At 36.1% G+C, this 19,306-nt stretch overlaps 1 protein-coding gene across 50 annotated transcripts in view; it reads right to left on the bottom strand.

Annotated features, from left to right (window-relative positions):
- nid2a (nidogen 2a (osteonidogen)) overlaps positions 1-18,270 on the bottom strand; it is a 44,638-nt gene extending 26,368 nt beyond the window's left edge. For 24 of the 50 annotated variants that reach the window (XM_052581022.1, XM_052581038.1, XM_052581050.1 and 21 more), the window contains exons 1-9: positions 17,984-18,269; positions 17,285-17,587; positions 12,395-12,636; positions 11,240-11,721; positions 10,114-10,263; positions 7,608-7,853; positions 7,024-7,224; positions 5,906-6,133; positions 634-780 (exon numbers count right to left, since the gene is read on the bottom strand). In XM_052581022.1, the coding sequence (XP_052436982.1) occupies positions 634-780; positions 5,906-6,133; positions 7,024-7,224; positions 7,608-7,853; positions 10,114-10,263; positions 11,240-11,721; positions 12,395-12,636; positions 17,285-17,587; positions 17,984-18,187 (2,203 nt within the window). In that variant the 5' untranslated portion in view covers positions 18,188-18,269. Of the gene's footprint in view, positions 1-633; positions 781-5,905; positions 6,134-7,023; positions 7,225-7,607; positions 7,854-10,113; positions 10,264-11,239; positions 11,722-12,394; positions 12,637-17,284; positions 17,588-17,983 lie in introns of all 50 variants that reach the window. The other 26 variants (XM_052581025.1, XM_052581029.1, XM_052581023.1 and 23 more) reach the window with 3 other exon arrangements.
- Between the last annotated feature and the right edge of the window lie 1,036 nt (positions 18,271-19,306).

Below are 19,306 nucleotides of genomic sequence, written 5' to 3'. Positions count from 1 at the left end.
ATCTGGAATAAGGGTCTCAAGAAAAAAAACGCACATCTGTACGGAGTTTTTCTGGAGGGGAGATGCGATTTGCTCTCCCCCCTCTTCAAAAGAGGAAATATCAGGTGGTCTGAGCCCCCCAAACTAGCTTAAAGCTGAGGATGTGGCCTCTGCATGTGCAGCTCAAACAGAAATGCCACAGCAATGTGTCTTTGCTTACAAATCTTCCCAAGACTCACCACAAGCCCATAGATCGCCCACATTCCACCTAAAGAGTGTTTAGTCTTTCTGTTGTTTGGCTTGGTAACAGTGGGAGGAAGAAGATGAGAGACAGCAGATGGGGGGAAAGACCCCTGGGCACATTCATGATTCACTGAGGGTTTCCTCTACTTTGCGTCTGACTCACTGGATAGGAAACGTCTGGTCGTGCTAATGTACTACAGTGGTGATGATGACCCCACTTCTGAACGACCTGCAATGTTGATGTTACACAGATGCATGGCTCTAATGAAGGAAGATGAAGCTTTTGGGTTATTCCCAAAGTATTCCAGACCCTCGAATGAATAAACAGAGTGTCAAGGACCTGGAATTGAATTTACAGCTCAAGTGTGTGTGTGTTTGCACAGGGAGATATTTCCATATAACTTCTCTTACCATAACAGTTGCGACCGTCGCCTCTGTAACCTGTGGCGCATTGGCACGAAAACAGCTGTCCCTCGCCAGGCACGCACTGAGCGGTTGTGTCACAGTCATGATTTCCAGAGTAACAGGGATTTACATCTTCTGGCTCTGGGTCTCCAGCTGAGAAAAGATGTGAAGGCAAGCAAATTAGAAATAGGAATGCAACAAACTGAGCTAATGTCACTACAAATAACTTCTTATGTAATGTCCGTGGATCTCAGCGGGATCAATCCCATAGAAAGCAAGGCAAAGTGAAGCACTTCTATAATAGGGGGGCAATAGAGTTCATTAGTTAAGGCACATTCACACCAAGGAGGATAACAGTAAAGTAATCCTGAGAGAATAAGGAAGTCCACACCATAGCTATAATGATAATGACACAGAGGAACAATGTTTTTGGAATCACTTTCAGAACCAACTTATTTTTTAAAAAACACTGACAGCAGACAGTGACAAAAATGTTAGAAAAATGTTGCATATTGCTTCAAAACATGTTAATGGACTGGAGTCATGCGGATTACTTGTGGATTATTGTGATGATGCTTTTATCAGCTGTTTGGACTCTGACGGCACCCATTCACTGCACAGGATCCATTGACGAGCAAGTGATGTAATTCTAGTTTTTTTCCTGATCTGTTCTAATGAAGAAACAAACTCATTTGCATCTTGGAGGTCCTGAGGGAGAGTATAATTTCAGCAGATTTTTTATTTTTGGGTGAATTATTCCTTGAACTGTTTACCGACAGGTTCTCAAGGGAACCAAAATAGGTTCTTCTATGGTATCGCTGCAAATTTCCCCTTTCAGAATCTCTGTGTATAGTGATTTGAAGCAGTTTATAATACTGATTGATTGCATTACTGTTTATTCAAGATACTAAAATAACTCTCCAATGGGGAACATACACTGGAAATGTGACTCACTGATGAATGAGTCACTGCAGATGTTTTAAAACCTCAGGCCAAAATCAACATCCCAAGTAGAGGCTTCGTTAAAAAGGAACAAATTAGTTTTTAAAAAAAAAAGCTGTGTAAACTTTCCTACTACAACCATCACAGCCAGAGGGAATCCAACAGACGTGACTATTCTGAGTGATGTTATAAAACCTTGAGTAATGATGGTCTTTGTGATAAACGTGCATTCAAAGGTGTTAACATGGAGACGTGTGAACACTTTTCTTCCTGACAAACCTACACGATTTCAAATGGTCTTTAAATTTGACCTTGGAGGTCAAAGTACTTGACCTGGAACACACCATCTTTAAAAAGGTCTTAAAAATCAGGGTGGTTCACACACCATTACCAAACCTCTTACTCCAAGACAACAGGACTTCATTGTACTCATACCCATACGGCCTACCATCAGGGACCCATTGTTGGGACCCTTGGGCCAAGTGGACCACCTTCACCCCCACCCAACGCCTACTCGTCTCACATTAAAAACAGCTTGATTTCCTCACCCCAGGCAAGAGACCAATTTGGCCCATTATCACAAGGCAGACAGGAAGACTTTTGTTTGAAGTGAGATAGAACGAGAAAGAAGGTCCCCTTTAAAGTAACTCCACAGGGGAGGGGGAGAAGTAGGGGAAAACTACAGGACAAACGTTGCCAAAGTGGGTCGGGGGGTTCTTTTCAACTTTGTGCTAATTAAAGGGACAGCGGCACACCAGTGGGGTGGAGCACTGGTTAACACAAGACTTGGACGGACCAGGTGGGAAACTACAGTTGCAAACGGGAGAGAAGCACTCCTTGTGTAGTTCACAAAACAATACTTATCTCAAGAGTGTGTGATGGGGGTTTCGGAGCTCAGACCTATTAAAGGTGTAAGCACGTGTGTCATCACGTCTGAATTCGATTGACTGACCTAACACAGTGACCATCATTGTTCTAAAATATCAGCTAAACAAACCCAAAACTCATATATCATTTGATTTAAACAAGTCATGCTTCTAGATCAACATCCATCCAAGCTACTAAAAAATCTTGGTCAGCTAAATCATAAAAATGTTCTAAATTTTAAATGTTTATGGTTAATTGATTTTTAAAAAGTATAATTTTTTCTTTCGATCCTGTATATAATGTTTATTTTTATTTATTAATTTTTTTTTTGATAGAAATTAGTTTAACCAGCCTGGAAAATACAGTTTGATCTGGTGCATCATCGATGTATGCATGATCACATTGTTTCAAGCATTCCTGTAGCTCAAACATTAGATCATTGTGCTAACAAAGCCAAGGTCATAGGTTTGATTCCCACGGAATGCATGAACTGACAAAATGTCAAACTTGGAAGACATAGATAAGAGCTGGATTTGCATAATGAGAAACAAGATTCTAGGGTGTTACCAAGATGGCCACCAAGTGAACTGACTTTGCCAGGAGAAAAACATTATCAACCACATGAAACACTAACAGCTGGTCTGAAATGACTGAGAACTGAGACCCAGCTCTTCATATTCACAGCCAGCAAGGCCATAATGACATGATATATGGTCACATATGTGACCCTGGAGCACAAAACCAATCTTAAGTCGCTGGGGTATATTTGTACCAATATCTAACAATACATCGTATAGGTCAAAATTATAGATTTTTATTCATGGCAAATAATCATTAGGGTATTAAGTAAATATCATGTTCCTGTAAGATATTTAGTAATTTTTCTACTGTAAATATATCAAAACAAAATTTTTGATCAGTAATGTGCATTGCTAAGAACTTAATTTGGTCAACTTTAAGGGAGGTTTTCAAATTGTTGTATTTCCACCAAAATTTTGTCATAACAAACCATACATCAATGGAAAGATTATTTAGTCATCTTTCAGATGAAGTGTAAATTGAAACTTTGAAAAATTGACCCTTACGACTGGTTTTGAAAACCAGGGTCACATATAAGCGTGTGAATCCACCTCAGTCTAATCTAATATCTGAGATGTGTCAGCACTGCTCTAATTACCATACGTCAGTTGTGCCGGACACACTGGACAGACAGCGGCAGCTGTGTTTTCAGCCTCGGCCAGAGGACGTGCATGGCTCTCTTGGGTTCAGGGATTCCGGAGGGTGTCCTTCTGTTCCCACAACATCACTCCACAACTATTCCTCTACCCACCACCCTGTTATGAATACTTTGTCTGAGTGAACTTAATAATAACAGCAGTATGAGATTCATCAACCCTTCTATATAGGCTAAATATCAACATCTGGAGATAGTACTCAACAATTCGAAACACTCTAAGAGCGCATGATCTGGCAAAGAAACAACACATTAGGTGACGAACCACAGTTCATCTTTTTATTTGCCATAAAATCCAACAATTTGCTCCTAATAAATGGACATTATTATCCTACATAATCCAATTTAAAAATGAAAAAATGAATGTATTTATTAATTGATTAAAAATGAGGCTTAGTTTATGTGTTTATCATCTAAGGGTGATGAGTAAATTCTTTATAATGCAATGCAGGGATGTTTTACCTTTACATATAAACTAGAAATCCATTGCAAACGAAAGGAAGGTCACATCAGGTTTTGACGATTGTGCAACTTCAGGAAACTGGATCGTATTCTTCCCACTGACTAGATACAACACAGCTGGTGATATGCTCATCCCAATACCCCATTTATCATCCTAAAGTCAATGTCTATAGCACCAGCCAGGAACCAGAGGGCCATACAAAGCACCATCGTCCTACAAAAAACCTCTTTGGGGAACTACACAGCCTTACAAGGTAACATATTGAGGGGCTAAAACAGAAACATTTGATTTATTCCTTAAGGGAATAAAGTTATTTGTTACAAACCGCACACACACAAAGACCTGTAAAATGCCACAGGCTCACTTCACAGACATAGTTCATTTAAAGTGCAGTTCTGAGCGGTGGTAGAAAGCAGCAGGTGGCTCGGGGTGCTTATCTTAAACCTCCTATTTTACATGATGGGAATACAGCTGAACTCAAGCCAATGTAAGTCTTGTGTGAGACTTACATTGGCTTGAGTCCAGACATCTCATTGCCACATCAGTCAGCAAGTTAATAAAGAAACTATGCCAAAAATAAGGGGCGGTCTAAACTAAGGACGAACAGGAGGCCATATATAGGCAGACCAATGAAGGAAGATTTTATGCAGATTTTTCTTTTTTTTCCACAAAAATTTGGAAGATGGCACCAAAATAAACAAAAGATTGACTTTTCCCACACTTGAAACTGTAAAGCTGATGTAATGACAAACCCTGAGTGTATATAATCCTAGGCTATCTTGTAACATATTTCACCCTGGGTTAGTAATTAGTCGTGGGTAGTCAAAATGAATGTCTAAAGTCAGGTCCTGAATATTCTGAAAAATGTTTCAGAATTATTTCTTAATGTTCTTATTAGCATTTTAATGAGTTTGAATTTTTTTTTTTTAATAACTGCTTGTCGAATGGTGAATGTGTCACAATGTAAATAAGCTTCTGAAACACTGAACAAGAACAAAGCAAATATAACAACAAAAAGAATATAAGATCAACACGTGAACCTTGCTGTAACTGTACAACGCTCATGAATAATTAATTAGACACAAATGTAGCACTTTACCATTGGTAAAGATATGCCAGAATTTTTTTGAGACCAACAAATTACTAAAAATACAGATCCTGATGAATTAAAAAATGTTGCTTTAGAAACCTCTTTCGTATGTTTCCAAGCAAATTTTTTTTACATCTAGCTCAAACAAGCAAGCCATTTCCATGCCTGTACAAACTGGTTTATATTAGTAAGTGCTGATCTAGTAGATGGACCAGGATAATTATGGTGTTCACCAGCATTGTTGGTGAAGCTGGTTGGCCATGGATATTTTAGTATGCTAGTTAAAGTAAACACAAAGTCAAAATTAAGCCTATCTATTTTCTAAATGCATGTTATGGATCTTATTCTAAACAATTGATCCTTACAAAAACTATAGACTTCTAACTATAAACTATAAATACTGGACATTTAGTCTGCTCAAACTTCACACTTAAAAGTTTACATTCACGGCCCCATTTCTCAACATCCTCTGATGTAAAAAACAAATGCATGTCCTATATTTTTTTCTTTTTATGATAAGTGGTTACACTTAAATGCACGTCACATTATGGAAGAAAAGATCTGTCGCTACTTTAATTTTACATCCTGACTTCAACACACCTGACTGGGACATCAGCACATTCACATCAAAAAGAACAACATGTTTCCATCAGGATATTCATTCTGTATGCTGGCAGCCTACCTCCAAGAGGGCCGATCTTGTTGGTGATGGCATATCGAAGGATGCGCTCTTCTTTGACGTACATAACAAATATGCGCTCCATTCTCAGTTCCAGCGTCTCCAGTGGGCTGCGGGGCCCGTGAGTGCAGTCTCTGTATGTGATGTTCTGTTTGACCTGGAAAGTGTGGGTCTCTGCTCCATTTTCAGTTGACGTGACTGTAAACTCACGCACGGATGTGGAGGTAATCACTGAGAACAGGAATAAAGGCAAGAGTTTGGAAGAAAGCAATTCAAAGCAAATTTTGGGCTTTAATTCTAGACCCAAAATCCCCCAGGATTTGATTGTTAAGCAACCTCATGTTCGGCAACATGAGAACCGCTTTTATTTACGGGGAATCTAGATCAGACACAGCTTCCTCTGAAAGGAAGTAGAGGAGACGGGAGCAGTCATTTACATTTAGTCTTACATTTTCTTTTTCTTTTCCTTGTTTTTGTTTTGTTTTGTTTTTTAATCCATTCTCCACAAGCCCATGATTTATACCATTTAAAAGTTTGGGGTTGATACAACTTTTTATGTTTTTGAAACATTTTTTATACACACCAAGAAATTTATTTGATCAAAAATACAGTGAAACTGTATATATTATAAAATAGTATTAAAACGTAAAATAATGTTTATTCATATATGCTGATTTGGTGCTCAAAAAACATTGCTAATTATCTACATAGAAAACTGTTTTGCCATTTAATATTTTTAAGGAAGCTGCGATTCAATATTTTTAGGATTCTTTTTTCAAGTTTAAAAGAACATTATTGATTTGAAATAGAAATCTTTTGTGACATTATAAATGTCTTTACTTCCATTGCTGAACACAAATATTAATTATAAAAAAGATCTTACTGATCCTTTGTTATAGTATATGCTAAGGACTTATTCTGGACAACCTTAAAGGGTGTGGTCCTGGGTCACATATTGTGTAATTAATTAGATTCATTTAAATGTAATCTATTGACAGCCCTGGTAAACATAAACAGAATATAAAAATTCAATCAGGAAAAACATTCTGAAATTGGAACAGGGTCATGAAACAAAGATGTACAGATATATTTATTCCCCAAATTCTTCCTCCAGAACTTACATGAAGGATAATAATGGTAGGTGTCCTTAAATGGCTCCATCTGCACCGTGGCACCAGGAGGGATGAAGGGAACGCTGCCCTGTAAATGAGTGTCCACATTGAGGTAGTTCTGGGTATCCAAACCCGTAGCTGTCTGGACGATGCTGAGACGCTGGTTACCGGGATAGAAGGTCACATCGGCATAGCGAGTGAATTCAGCACCTGCGAAACACATATGTTCGTTCTCAACATGATTAAAGGTCGTTAAAGAGCAGTCCTGTTGCTCACTCATTTTACTGCAAACAAATATCAAGAAATAAGATCCAGATGGGGGTTGTGACCCTTATAATGGTGCTTGATGAACATTAAGGTGTTGTTCAAAAAGAAAAGGCTTTTTTCATACAAAGTGAAAACATATTATATAACGGAGCACCTGATTTAAATTAGGGGAAGTGGTTGAGTAATATCAGACTAGCAAAGCCCTTGTGGGACTCTATTAGCGAGAACAAAACATCTAAGCCTAAAATCTCTCAGAAGGAGGCCATATGTTTAACAAACATTCTACACCATGAAAGAAGTAGAAAATGAGAACATGACGGCCTCACCGGTGATACTGAAGCCATTAAGGCTGTTTGGCAGCTCCAGGGCGAAGAGCCAACCAAAGAGACCTCCAATGGGTGCCACGGGCATGAGGGCCCAACCCACCGGCTCTGGGACCTCACTGATGGCAGTGTACGCTCGTCCGTCACCCACCACGATGTAGGCATGTAGGTCGATACTATCCAGCTGTACTGCTGTGCCACCCACCAGTACAGTCCCTCTGACCTTTCCATTCACACGGTGAGGAGCACCTGAGGACAACATGGCGATAAAAATCAAAAATGACAGTTGAAAATTGTAATCAACCAAAAATCTAAATTACAGAGTTGAGAAATAAATCTGAGAGGTTAAAATAAGGATTAAATGTGCTGAAATGTATACAAAAACAATATATTGCTATAGGGATGATGTATTTTTGGGCACTACCCTGACAAACAAGTCAATAGGATTTTTCCCTTGGATTTTGGATTATTTCAGAAAATAAGCTTTGTGACCAACAAAAGTTTATGATTCTTACACATTTTGTTCATCAAGATAATCTTCACAAATAAACACAACTTTAGGTCTCATATTTTAGCCACAGTTTGAAGTTAAAAACACCTTAATGATAGATTTTATCAGCTGTTTGGACTCTCATTCAGACGGCACCCATTCACTGCAGAAGATCCATTGGCGAGCAAGTGATTAATGCAAAATTTCTCCAAATCTGTTTTTAATCATGGATTTTCAGCATATTTAAATTTTGGGATGAACTATTCCTTTAAATCTACAAGTAAAAAATCTACAATCTACAAGTTAGAAAGTTTTAGTTATAATATTTTGCAAAAGTGTGAGCTACAGGACGGCATTTCTCACAAAAAAAAGCATATGGCTTTAGAAAACTTGGAATATCGCATAAGTATAACCTTCATGGTAGATTAAGAGACTATGCTTTTGCTGTAGGGATGTGATGATTCACTGAACTCACAATGTGATACGATTCACAATACTGATTTCATGATATGATTTTTTGACAATTTTTTTTTACAAAATTTGATTTAAGATCTCTTCATATAAACAAATAAAGGCTTTGCCTGTTATGAGCTTCCATTTAAGATAAGAGAGGTTCACTGTATTTTAATCACAATCCAAACAAAGATGCTGCATACATTGAGCAATCAGTTTTTTTAACTAAATTATGTTGTCTAATTTCAAAATCCGAAGCAAAAACAGAATGGTTTGACTTTAGCTCTGTGAAATTATACTACAATAAACATCTGCATAAAACAAAAATGGCAAATGGGCTTTATGAGAACGCAAATTCACTCTCTGACAGCAGGTGGCGCTTATAGAACAGCAGCAATACAGCATTTACTTGATAAACAAAGCAGCTGTGCTTAAAATCACCCAGGGAGTCTATAACATACTGTGGTTACAATTTCTCAATGGTAGTGTAAAAGACACAATTTTTACCTCGTCAAAATCAGCTCTGTTTTCAGCAACCTGTTTTAGTCCATGTTTCTTTAAATGCTAATCAGCTCTGCTGATCCCGCCCCGAATGAGAAAGGGGAAATTATTTAACATAACTAAAAATAAAACACTGGGTGGATTTTTTTCATTATAGGGTGTTTGTGTACACACACTGCCAACACACATTTCAGTTCAAACAACTTGTAAAAGTGCATGTCACATCAAATGACCCCATTAAGAAAAAAATTTTTTGGGGGGTATTTCTTTAATCTACAAACTGCTCTCAAAAGCTACAATTTCTCCTGTTACTCAGCTGTTTCAGAGTGGTTTTGGATCATTTTCCCTCTACACCACCTCTCTCACCGGCCACACAAAGCTCCTACTGTATACACATGCATATCCAACAGCTGAGAAAGCTTTTCCACTGCATATTTTCTCTCAGACACAAATGTCTGTCATTCAGCACGAGCCAGACTTGACTTTGAAACAGGGCTCAAGATTTCTTTCACACATAAGCATGGAGTCGATGTTCACAGGTAAATTACAGTCATACAAATCCAATGTGATGTCATTGTCTTGAAAAGATCCTGTTTCTCAAGCCCCATGAGGGCCGCCGAATGATTCACTAGGGAAATCCACTCAGGTTTTCCAAAAGACTAAGTGTTTCCGACATAAAACCTCCCACAACTCTTAATAAAAAGACTGTGGAATAAGTTGTGGGCATTACCGCAGCCAGTTAACACAAGCGTTCACCAATTACAGACAATTAGCGGCCACTCGGCACGCTAAGTGAAGCAGTCAGTAAAAGACCAAGTTTGACAAAAAAATAACTGTTTGGAATTTGTATACCTAAAAGTGCGTGCCAAATCAAAGTTTTATCAGCAAATTCCTTTGCATTACAAAAATATACATTTTTACTCTTAAAAATAGTCTGTTGGAAAGAGAAACACTGGTAATCTATCCCAAGAGATGCACTGCAAATGTTGTTCATACTTTCAGAACAAGGTCATGTTACAGTATGTGTAGCTTTTACAACGGCTCTTTTTACAGCCCCAGTCTTACCGTTTGGCAGGCAGTGACGGCCATTGCCGTAGAATCCTGAGTTGCAGTGACAGCAGAAGCCGGTGGAATAGTCTGTGCAGTGTGCGTTCTGACTGCACTGCTGCTGGAAGCGCTCACATGTCTCTTTATTATCGGTTGAGTAATGGATCACTGCAGGAGAGAGCGGAAAGAGAGACAAATTGCTCTTTAATAGGCTAGTAAAGTCAAACTCAGTCATAAGTCATAGGTTAACTACTCCACAATCTTGAGCTCTTTCCAAATTGTTTAGATGGATAATACTGAATAATAAAAAGTCAAAATTCTGAGTCAAATAATATATGAATCAAATAATAAATCTGGCATGCATGCCCATGTAAGGGAATTTGAAAGTTTTTGTATTTAACTGAAATTCTATTTGCCCATTAATGGTGTTTTGGAGGGAAGAGAAAAAAATAAATGATTTCGTTGGTGTAAACGCTCAGCAAATTTTGTGTCCATTTGCAAATATTAAAGTATATTTTAATTTGCAAAGCTAAAAGTGGTCTTAAGTGATACATTTTTTTTATATATTATTCAGTGTATAATAACTATTGATATACTACTTGATAATTGCTAACAGTGTTATTTCAGTATTATTTATATACTATTTTTTATCATTTAAAACATTTTAAGTTATTTTTATTTTTAAACTACTAGATTTTAAGTTTTATTAATTTTAGGTTGTACTTTTTTCTATGTATTTTTTTGTTGTTATTATTATTATTATTATAAATAATATTTTGAATAATACATTTTTTTTACCTTTTTTTACAGTACAATTATTTAAAAAAAAATATGTTTTGCCATTTGTTTAGTTTTTTATTATTTAGCTTTTTTATTTTTCATATTTCATTTTTTTTCAATCACAGAAAATTCATTTTGAATTTAAAAATTACAATTAAAATTTTAAATCAAAATTTAAAACTAGTTACTTTTAGTTAACAATAACAACACTGGTATCTAAACATCTAAGTAGCATACATCAGAAATAAGCAAATATGGCAGATGGCAACAGTTTCTAAAGTATGATAGGTTAGTGACATTTTTAGGGTGGTGCTTAAAAAAGGTTAATTCGATATATATTTCAGGAAGTGGTTATGGAACACACCTCCAGAGTCAAAGTTCACTTTCTCCTCAATACTGAACACTTGACCACCAGAAGGTGGGACATCCTTCACATGGTTTGGGTACACCTGCAGGATCGCGTGTTTTGGTAATGGCCGCTGGGGCTGGGTCACGTCCTCCGGGGGAAGATTATGGTGATCCGGCTGAGGAAACTCGTCTGGACCTGACTCTGAGGGCTGAGGAGGAGACTGACCAAGGGGCACCTCCTGGTTGAGACGTTCCAGTATTGAGGATTCTTGCTCTGGCTCAAGATACTCCGATGTGGTGGGATCTTGGAAGTCCGGATCGATGAGATCATACTCTTCCTCATCGTTGTCTGTGTAGTCTTCATCAGGGATCACAGCATCCAGGACTGGGGGAGCTTTGGTGAAAACAGCCTCATGCTGTGCAGGAACGACATTCTGGAAGGAATATCTGTTTCCAACGTGAAAGAGCCAAACTCCACGCTCTCCTATGTTTCCTTTTCTGAAGAGAGTTATAATATTAAATCATAATGTTACAAAAGACTTCAAATAAATGCATTTTTTCAACTTTCTATTCATTAAACAATCTTGAACAAAAATGTATCATGGTTTTGACAAAATTCAGCACAACTGCTTGTAACATTTATAATATAATATAATATAGTGTATAAATACAATGTTTATGTTAAGTTAGATTTGTATTAGTGCTGTCAAAGCATTATTCACCATTAATCACATCCAAATAAATTTTTGTTTACATAATATATGTATGTGTGCTGTGTATATTTATTATGTATATATAAATACACACACATGCATGTATATATTTCAGAAAAATATGTTGTTTATATAAAAAATATATTTATTTATCATATAAATTATATGCATATAAATATAGACATGTAAATATTTTCAAAATATACTGTATGTGTATTTATATATAAATAATAAATACATAAAGAACACACACACATATATTAGGAAAACAAAAACTTGTATTTTGTATGCAATTAATCGCTTATTTATGAAAAACAAATTAATAACATTTAATAACAATCTTATAATAATAGAATACATTTTTTGTTAGTTTCTGAGTAATTTTCTGTACTATTTCCAAAAGAAAAAAGTTTTTTTTTATTTCAACAAAGCCCCTTTTTAAAATGGTAATTGCTTACTGGTAAAGGTTTTTGACGGACTGCTCATCGCTGGTGACGCTGTAGTATGGCCCCTCTGTCCGGGAAAAGAAGAGGAAGGACAGTTCTCCTCTGGTGAAGCCCACTCGAGCTGGAAGCTCAATTTCGACATTGTAAGATTCCTTGGGCCGTGTCCCAAAAAACTGCAGGCCATCCTCAGGGTATAGGAAGAGCGCATAAGTATCCCTCTCGTTGTACGCAAGCACCACTTGGAATGTGTTTACCTTGAAGAGAAATTACCATTAATCCAGAATCTGTGCAGAACTTTAGAAGGTAATACAACTTTTAAAACATATCACCTGTAAATATTCCATCATATACTGTAAATCTATCTAAAATAGTTTACTTCCTTCCCCTTACTTTTAGACAAAGTGGTCTCTAAAAGAGATTTGTTTCCTGTATATATTAAACAGCACTGAAAACATCTACCATCTAGAGCTTCAGCTGAAATCCAAATATGGTGTTTCTAACAACTTCACTGATTTTACAAGCCCACCAAATGTGCCTTAGTACTGTCTCTTGCACCCTTTTGTTGTTTTTCACACCTAGTTTTACTGCATTTAACAGATCACTAAAAACATTTTAGGAGCCTAGTTCACCCTTGGCCAAGTCAAGTTATTTTAATGTTACTCATGTTATTTTAGTATATACTATTACATAGCATAATACACTATTATAGCATTTACAGTATGTATTAATATTCTGAATAAGCTTTTATATATATATATATATATATATATATATATATATATATATATATATGTGTGTGTGTGTGTGTGTGTGTGTGTGTGTGTGTGTGTGTGTGAATTACAGCTTAAGTTTTTTTATTACGCTTTTATAATTTCTATTAGTTTGATTTATATTTAAATATTTCTACTTAGTATTAATTTATTTTTATTTTAGTTTTAATTTGAGTAATTTTAGAACTTCACCTTAAACATGTTTTATTTTAGGTAGTTGCTAATGAAACATTTGTCATTTTTTATTTTATTTGTTTTAATAGTTTTAATAAACCAATTACAACACTGATTCTAACTAAAGTTTCTTACTATCCTTTTCTGTGACTGAAAAACTTGCAAACAACATAAGGCTGTTTGCCACCCATTTTACATCATAATGTAATGTAATTTAACATATTTCCATGTGAAATGCGAGAGGCTTGGTTCATCTGCTGCAAAAATGGGGAAAGTTGTTTTACATTTTGCATTAGTTCATTCTAAATAACTTCATATTAATTATGTACTGTTCCCCAACAAGACAAGAAACGTCTATTATGTATATACTGGGTCTGTTTGGATATCATGTTGATCTAAAGGGATAGTCCACCTAAAAATGACACTTCTATCATCATTCATGCTCATGTTGTTATGACGTTGTTTCTTTTGACGAACATAAAAGATATTCTGAAGAATGTTGGTTATCAAACAGTTTCCATTTGTTCCATTTGACTTAAGGTTGACCATTATATGGACAAAAAGTCAATGGGAACCGAAACAGTTTGGTTACCTGTATTCTTCACGATATCTTTTGTGTTTCGTAGAAAAAGAAACCCATACAGGTTTCAGGGTGATTAAATAACGACAGAATTTTCATTTTTGGGTGGACTATCCCTTTAAGTAAGCTTTTCTAGCAAGACATCCTAATGACGTTTCAACACAGATATTACGAAGCCCTCCCCCCCGTTCCAGTCTCTCACATACACACACAGAGGATGTGTGTGAAATTCCTCTCCTGTGTTTAGTAATCCAAGCTGTCCCCGAGTGGTGCCATCACCTCCACAAAACAACCCCCCAATTCCAGAGAGACAATGCTGCATCTGGCTTTCAGAGAGCCTCGGGCAGCCCCTTTCCCCAGCATGCATCCCTCCTGGATCCCCTCACCCAACCCTGCTGCCTTCAGCTTCAAACTCCTAATTGCGGGACAACACTGCCTTGAAGCAGTGCGAAACACACCCATAAACAAGATTGTTTAAAGATGTTAAAGCACCAAAAGAAGAATTAGGACCCCACAATGAAGGGGTCTATGGAGTTGAGATGGTACTACATCAATGCTATTACAGTAACCATCACCATCAGAGCAACAATTCTATTAACATTATTACAATATTTTTTCTTCGTAACGTCTTGATAAATGAATATTTTAGATTATATATATAAATTAAGTTTAGTATAATTACGCTTTTTAATGTTTTTGTTATTTTTTTTATGTTAATGTCATTCTAATATGCTTATAAAGTGAGCACTTATTAATAATGGTTAATATTATTGTCAGCATTAAAAAAAACTGCTTTTTTTGCCACATTATAATTTTTGAAAACCATAATATCAGTTTCTTTAAGGATTCTTTGATTAATAGAAAGTTCAAAAGAACAGTTTTTTACAACATTCTAACTGTCTTTCGATCACTTTTGATCAATTTAAAGCATCCTTGCCTAATAAAATAATTCATTTGAACTTTTAGTTTTTAAATAGTGTTGCATCACAGTTTCCTCAAAAATATTAAGCTTAAATATAAAGTCTTCAATATTACTTAACAATAATTCACTCTATTACTGTTTTACTGTGTTTTTGATCAAATAAATGCAGCTTTAGCAGTCTTTCCTTTTTTATTTGTATTATTCTATTGTACAATTCCTTCTATCTTTTATCTCATAACTAGTTTTGTGCACAATCCTTCTGCAATAATGTATGCAAATATAATTGTGCCATTAAAGTACTTTTAATGAAATGATAAACTGAATACTTTAAAATTGAACCATTACTATGCATCCTCCATTCATGGAGTATGACCTCCATAAGCTTCTACTTCTTCAGTCCATGAGACGTCTGCAGACAGACAGATAGATATGTGGTGGACTGCAGGAGACACAAGACTAGATAAAGTAGTTTCAATCCCAAAGGCAAACATAAGATATCATCCAGAGATTTCACCATTTAGACCCCCTGAGCTTCGGCAAACTCTCTGTGGAGAGATTAAACGGAAACGTAGTAAATCAACTCAAGGATGTGCTTTCTTCAAACAAGCCCTTTGGCCTAAAGCTCTTCTATTGCAATCAAGTAACATTTAGTAAGCAAACATTGCTTAAGAAAGTAAATAGATCTAAAAGCATGCAACTCTTTAGTCAAGAAAGATGACTGCGGTTTGACTTTCCACCCAGTAACCCTGCAAGAGCCAAACAGCAGGAGGCCAAAAGTATTGATCTAATTTACACAACTATTAAACATCTAAATGAGTAGTATCTATTTTTATGACAGCTTGAATGCCAATACTAGTATTTACAGTAGTATATTATTTGTGGCATTTAGCTTTGACTGTGATGATACGTTGTAACATAATACTGTTTATACTTTAATAGTGGCTTTTATTATTTTTATTTAGCTTTGTTCTTTTTCTGAAAGTCTATCAGAACATCCACCAGATGTGAGCCAGTGCCACAGAGATTATTCCTAAAAGATAGAGGGAAATTCCTGATAGTATTTATTTACTCTGAGAATGCAAACATGAACATGGCCTTATGCAACCCAAACATGAGAAGAAATGCTGCTTCCGGAACTAATGAGTAACAAATGATAATTCATGAGCAGTGCAGCTGTTTCTGCTCAGCTGTCTGGATGAGAGATCCGAATGAGCATTGTGCACTAGAGACTTGAAGAATGAGACATTCATTAATGCCCATTAGAATACACCAAAAACACCAGAAGTTCCATTTTAGCTGAAATCACTCCAATCAACAACTGTAGACCCCTGTAACATCCCTGAATTTATAAACTCAAGTATTCTCATGGGAAAATATGGTCTGAATGTGACATAAACCAAGCTTTTGTGCCTATAAATATTTTACAGCATAAAATATTTGTGTCTGGGGTCGGTAGGATTTTTTTAAATGATATTTTTGAAACATTAAGCTCTTATGCTCACCTGCATTTATTTAATCAAAAATATAGTAAAACAGCAATACTGTAAAATATTGTTAGAATTCAAAATTTAGAGGTTACATTTTTTTTTTCTTTTAGGATTCTTCCATGAATAGAAAGCTCAAAAGAACGGCATGTAATTGAAATAGAAATCTTTTTAACATTTCAAATGTCTTTACTGAATACAAGGTTTTCATTTATTTTAAAAAGACGTTAATGCACTAGTGTTCACTTCACAATTTACCATCAGATTTTGTGTCTAATGTTAAAGCAACTCCAGCTGGTTGATCATGATTCATAAATGTTTTTAGGGCTATTCTGATGGACATTAGAGAAAATGAGTGCTATATATAATGTATTATGCATTATGCATTTACGTTATGTTTGTAAGTTTAATTCACATAGCAATTAAACTAGTATTGCAATTTTTTTAAATGTTTTCCTAAAAACAATTTTATATTTACGTTGTTATATTTTACTTGCTATTGAATATCTATTTATTACATTAATAGAAAAATTTATATTGATATAAATATTTTTTTGATTTTAGGGCATTTTTGTTTGCACTAGTCCAATAAACAATTCCTGTAATGTGCTTGATGTCTTAACTACATTGAATGAAACTCAGAAAGCCTATCAGACCCCTGAGAAACACTGTGGCTTTAATCATCTAAAACCTTCCCATGCATTTCTGTGGTATGTGAGGTTTTGAGAAGACCTAATCACTGTGGTTAAATGGACAATCAGGAGTAATTCAATCCCACCAATTGTTCCTCTGTGTGAATGGCAGGTAAAATCAAGGTAAGTGGGAGACGCTATTGTTAGTTCTGATACCTTCTAGGCCTGATATTAGGACAGACAGCAGATGACCAGCTTTGATAACCCCAGCCTAAAAGGAGCTCAGGGAAAGCCAGATCTCCAGGGTCACATTTATTAGCGCTCTAAGCAGTTCTCTTACCCGATTGGATGGTCTAGAGCTACGGGTGACCTCCTCGTAAGCGGACACATTCTCCCAGGTTGCAATGAAGGCATGGGTTGGTGTGAACGTGGTATCTGGAAAGCCTCTCTTGACATCCGCTTCCGCCCGCTTCAGCACAGTAGGAGACTCCGTCTGCCGGTAGAAGATGGATCCTTTTCCTTTGCTGGTGTCAATGTCAGCCAGGAAGGGGGCGATGACGGGGAAGTCGGTGGGGAAGCCGTCATCTACATACTGCTTCTCCATGGGAAGATCCTGAGTTGAGATGATTCCATTGGTGGCCACCTGGAACGAGACACAAAACAGAACGAGAAAAGTCTATAACGATCTAATTTCAGGGTCAGATTTCTTATAACTAGTATAGAATCAAATCAGATTCACGACTTACAGCAAGCAGTAAGCTCACTTAAGTTTTTTGACCACATTGAATTTAATTCACGATAAAAAAGAACACTTACATTTAACTTTTTAAAGAAAACGTTTAAATTATGAGAAAAAATTGTACATTCTTAACACAAGTTATACAGACATTAAATAACAAAAATTATTTCATACAACATAATTTTTTTTTTTTTACAGTTTAATCCATATTCCCAGAGAGATATGAGATTTCTTAAGGCAAATAAAGGCAAAGCAGCTACAAAACAACAACAACAATTATTAGACGTTTGATGTACTCACATATAAGTTATTGAAGGACGTCTCATAGAAGTACATAGGTTTGGTGAGCGTGATCACTTTAGAGGTCTCATCGTCCCCTGCTTGCAGAGTAGCATCGCCGTAAAACACCCCATATGGATAGATGTCATGTCTGTGAATGGCTGTGACATGCAGGACTGTCCATGAAAGTTGTAAAAAGAAGACTGCTATTTTGTCCCAGGTCATTTTACTCAACAGTTGGCACACATGCAGCTCGTATTCACGCGGCACACGCTGAGTTTGAATGAGTTGAGTGAGTGCGCGCTGATGAGAAGAATGAAGCTGGGAGCTGAGGACTGTGTGTGTGTGGGAGGACACGCGCACGTTGATTGGCTGACGGGTGACACACGGGACACCATCGGCATTTCATTACATTTATGCGAGAAGAGACTTTTGGGGAATAGATGTCTTAATTTAATGGCGAAATTTATTAGGAATTCTATTTAATGAAGTTATTGTGAAATATATAAATACATTTCCGTGTGTTTTATAATTTATGTTAAGTATGAAATATATCATTTAATGCTATTTGTTATATATTTTTTTAGTTTTTATTTTATAGAAACGTAGCTATAAAATATCCTTTAACAATCATTTTTCCTTTTCCTGTTTTACCCGCCAGTTTACGACTGCTTTAGACTAATTCAATTACTAATCAAATTATTTATATTCTACTGCTACAGTCGTTAATCAGTTGAAGAAGTGTTAAAACTAGACAACAAACGGATGAGTGTCACGAATCACTTCTGAGGCTCATCAAAGACTCAATGAATATTCACACTGCTCGTTTTATAGTTCAATTACTATTATGTTCGCATGTGCATTGTGAATACTGCACAATAGGCCTACATACTTTCTTTCATTTGTGTATGAGGCATATCATGTGTAAATTATTTATTATTTTGACACATATACATTAACTGTATACATATTTCATATTTTGTGGTTGTTTATCCATCTGAAACACTACTCACTATCTCTTTCTTGTTTGTGGTGCCATCTAGTGGCCATTCCTATTTGAATATTGGACTCTGTTGGAATAAAGGGGACATGGAATCTGGAATTTGGGTAAGTAACTAACTTAACCAACTAACTAAAAAAATAAATAACGTTTGGAGGCCTATGGCACAAATTATAAAGTCTAGAACAAGAAAATATTGCGGAGTTGTGCCCTAGGCTTAAACTTTTCTCTTATAACAAATTATTTTGTAAACAACGCCTGAAAATTAAGCATTTAATCAGTGTAAGTGAATGTGATCTTGAGTGAAGATAAATAATCACTCATTGGAAACGTACTTTAAAGCA

The sequence above is a fragment of the Carassius gibelio genome, chromosome B17, assembly GCF_023724105.1.
Source record: "Carassius gibelio isolate Cgi1373 ecotype wild population from Czech Republic chromosome B17, carGib1.2-hapl.c, whole genome shotgun sequence".
Lineage (NCBI taxonomy): Eukaryota > Metazoa > Chordata > Actinopteri > Cypriniformes > Cyprinidae > Carassius > Carassius gibelio.
Note: the sequence above shows the minus strand (reverse complement) of the source record. Positions and strands in the feature narration are given on the sequence as shown.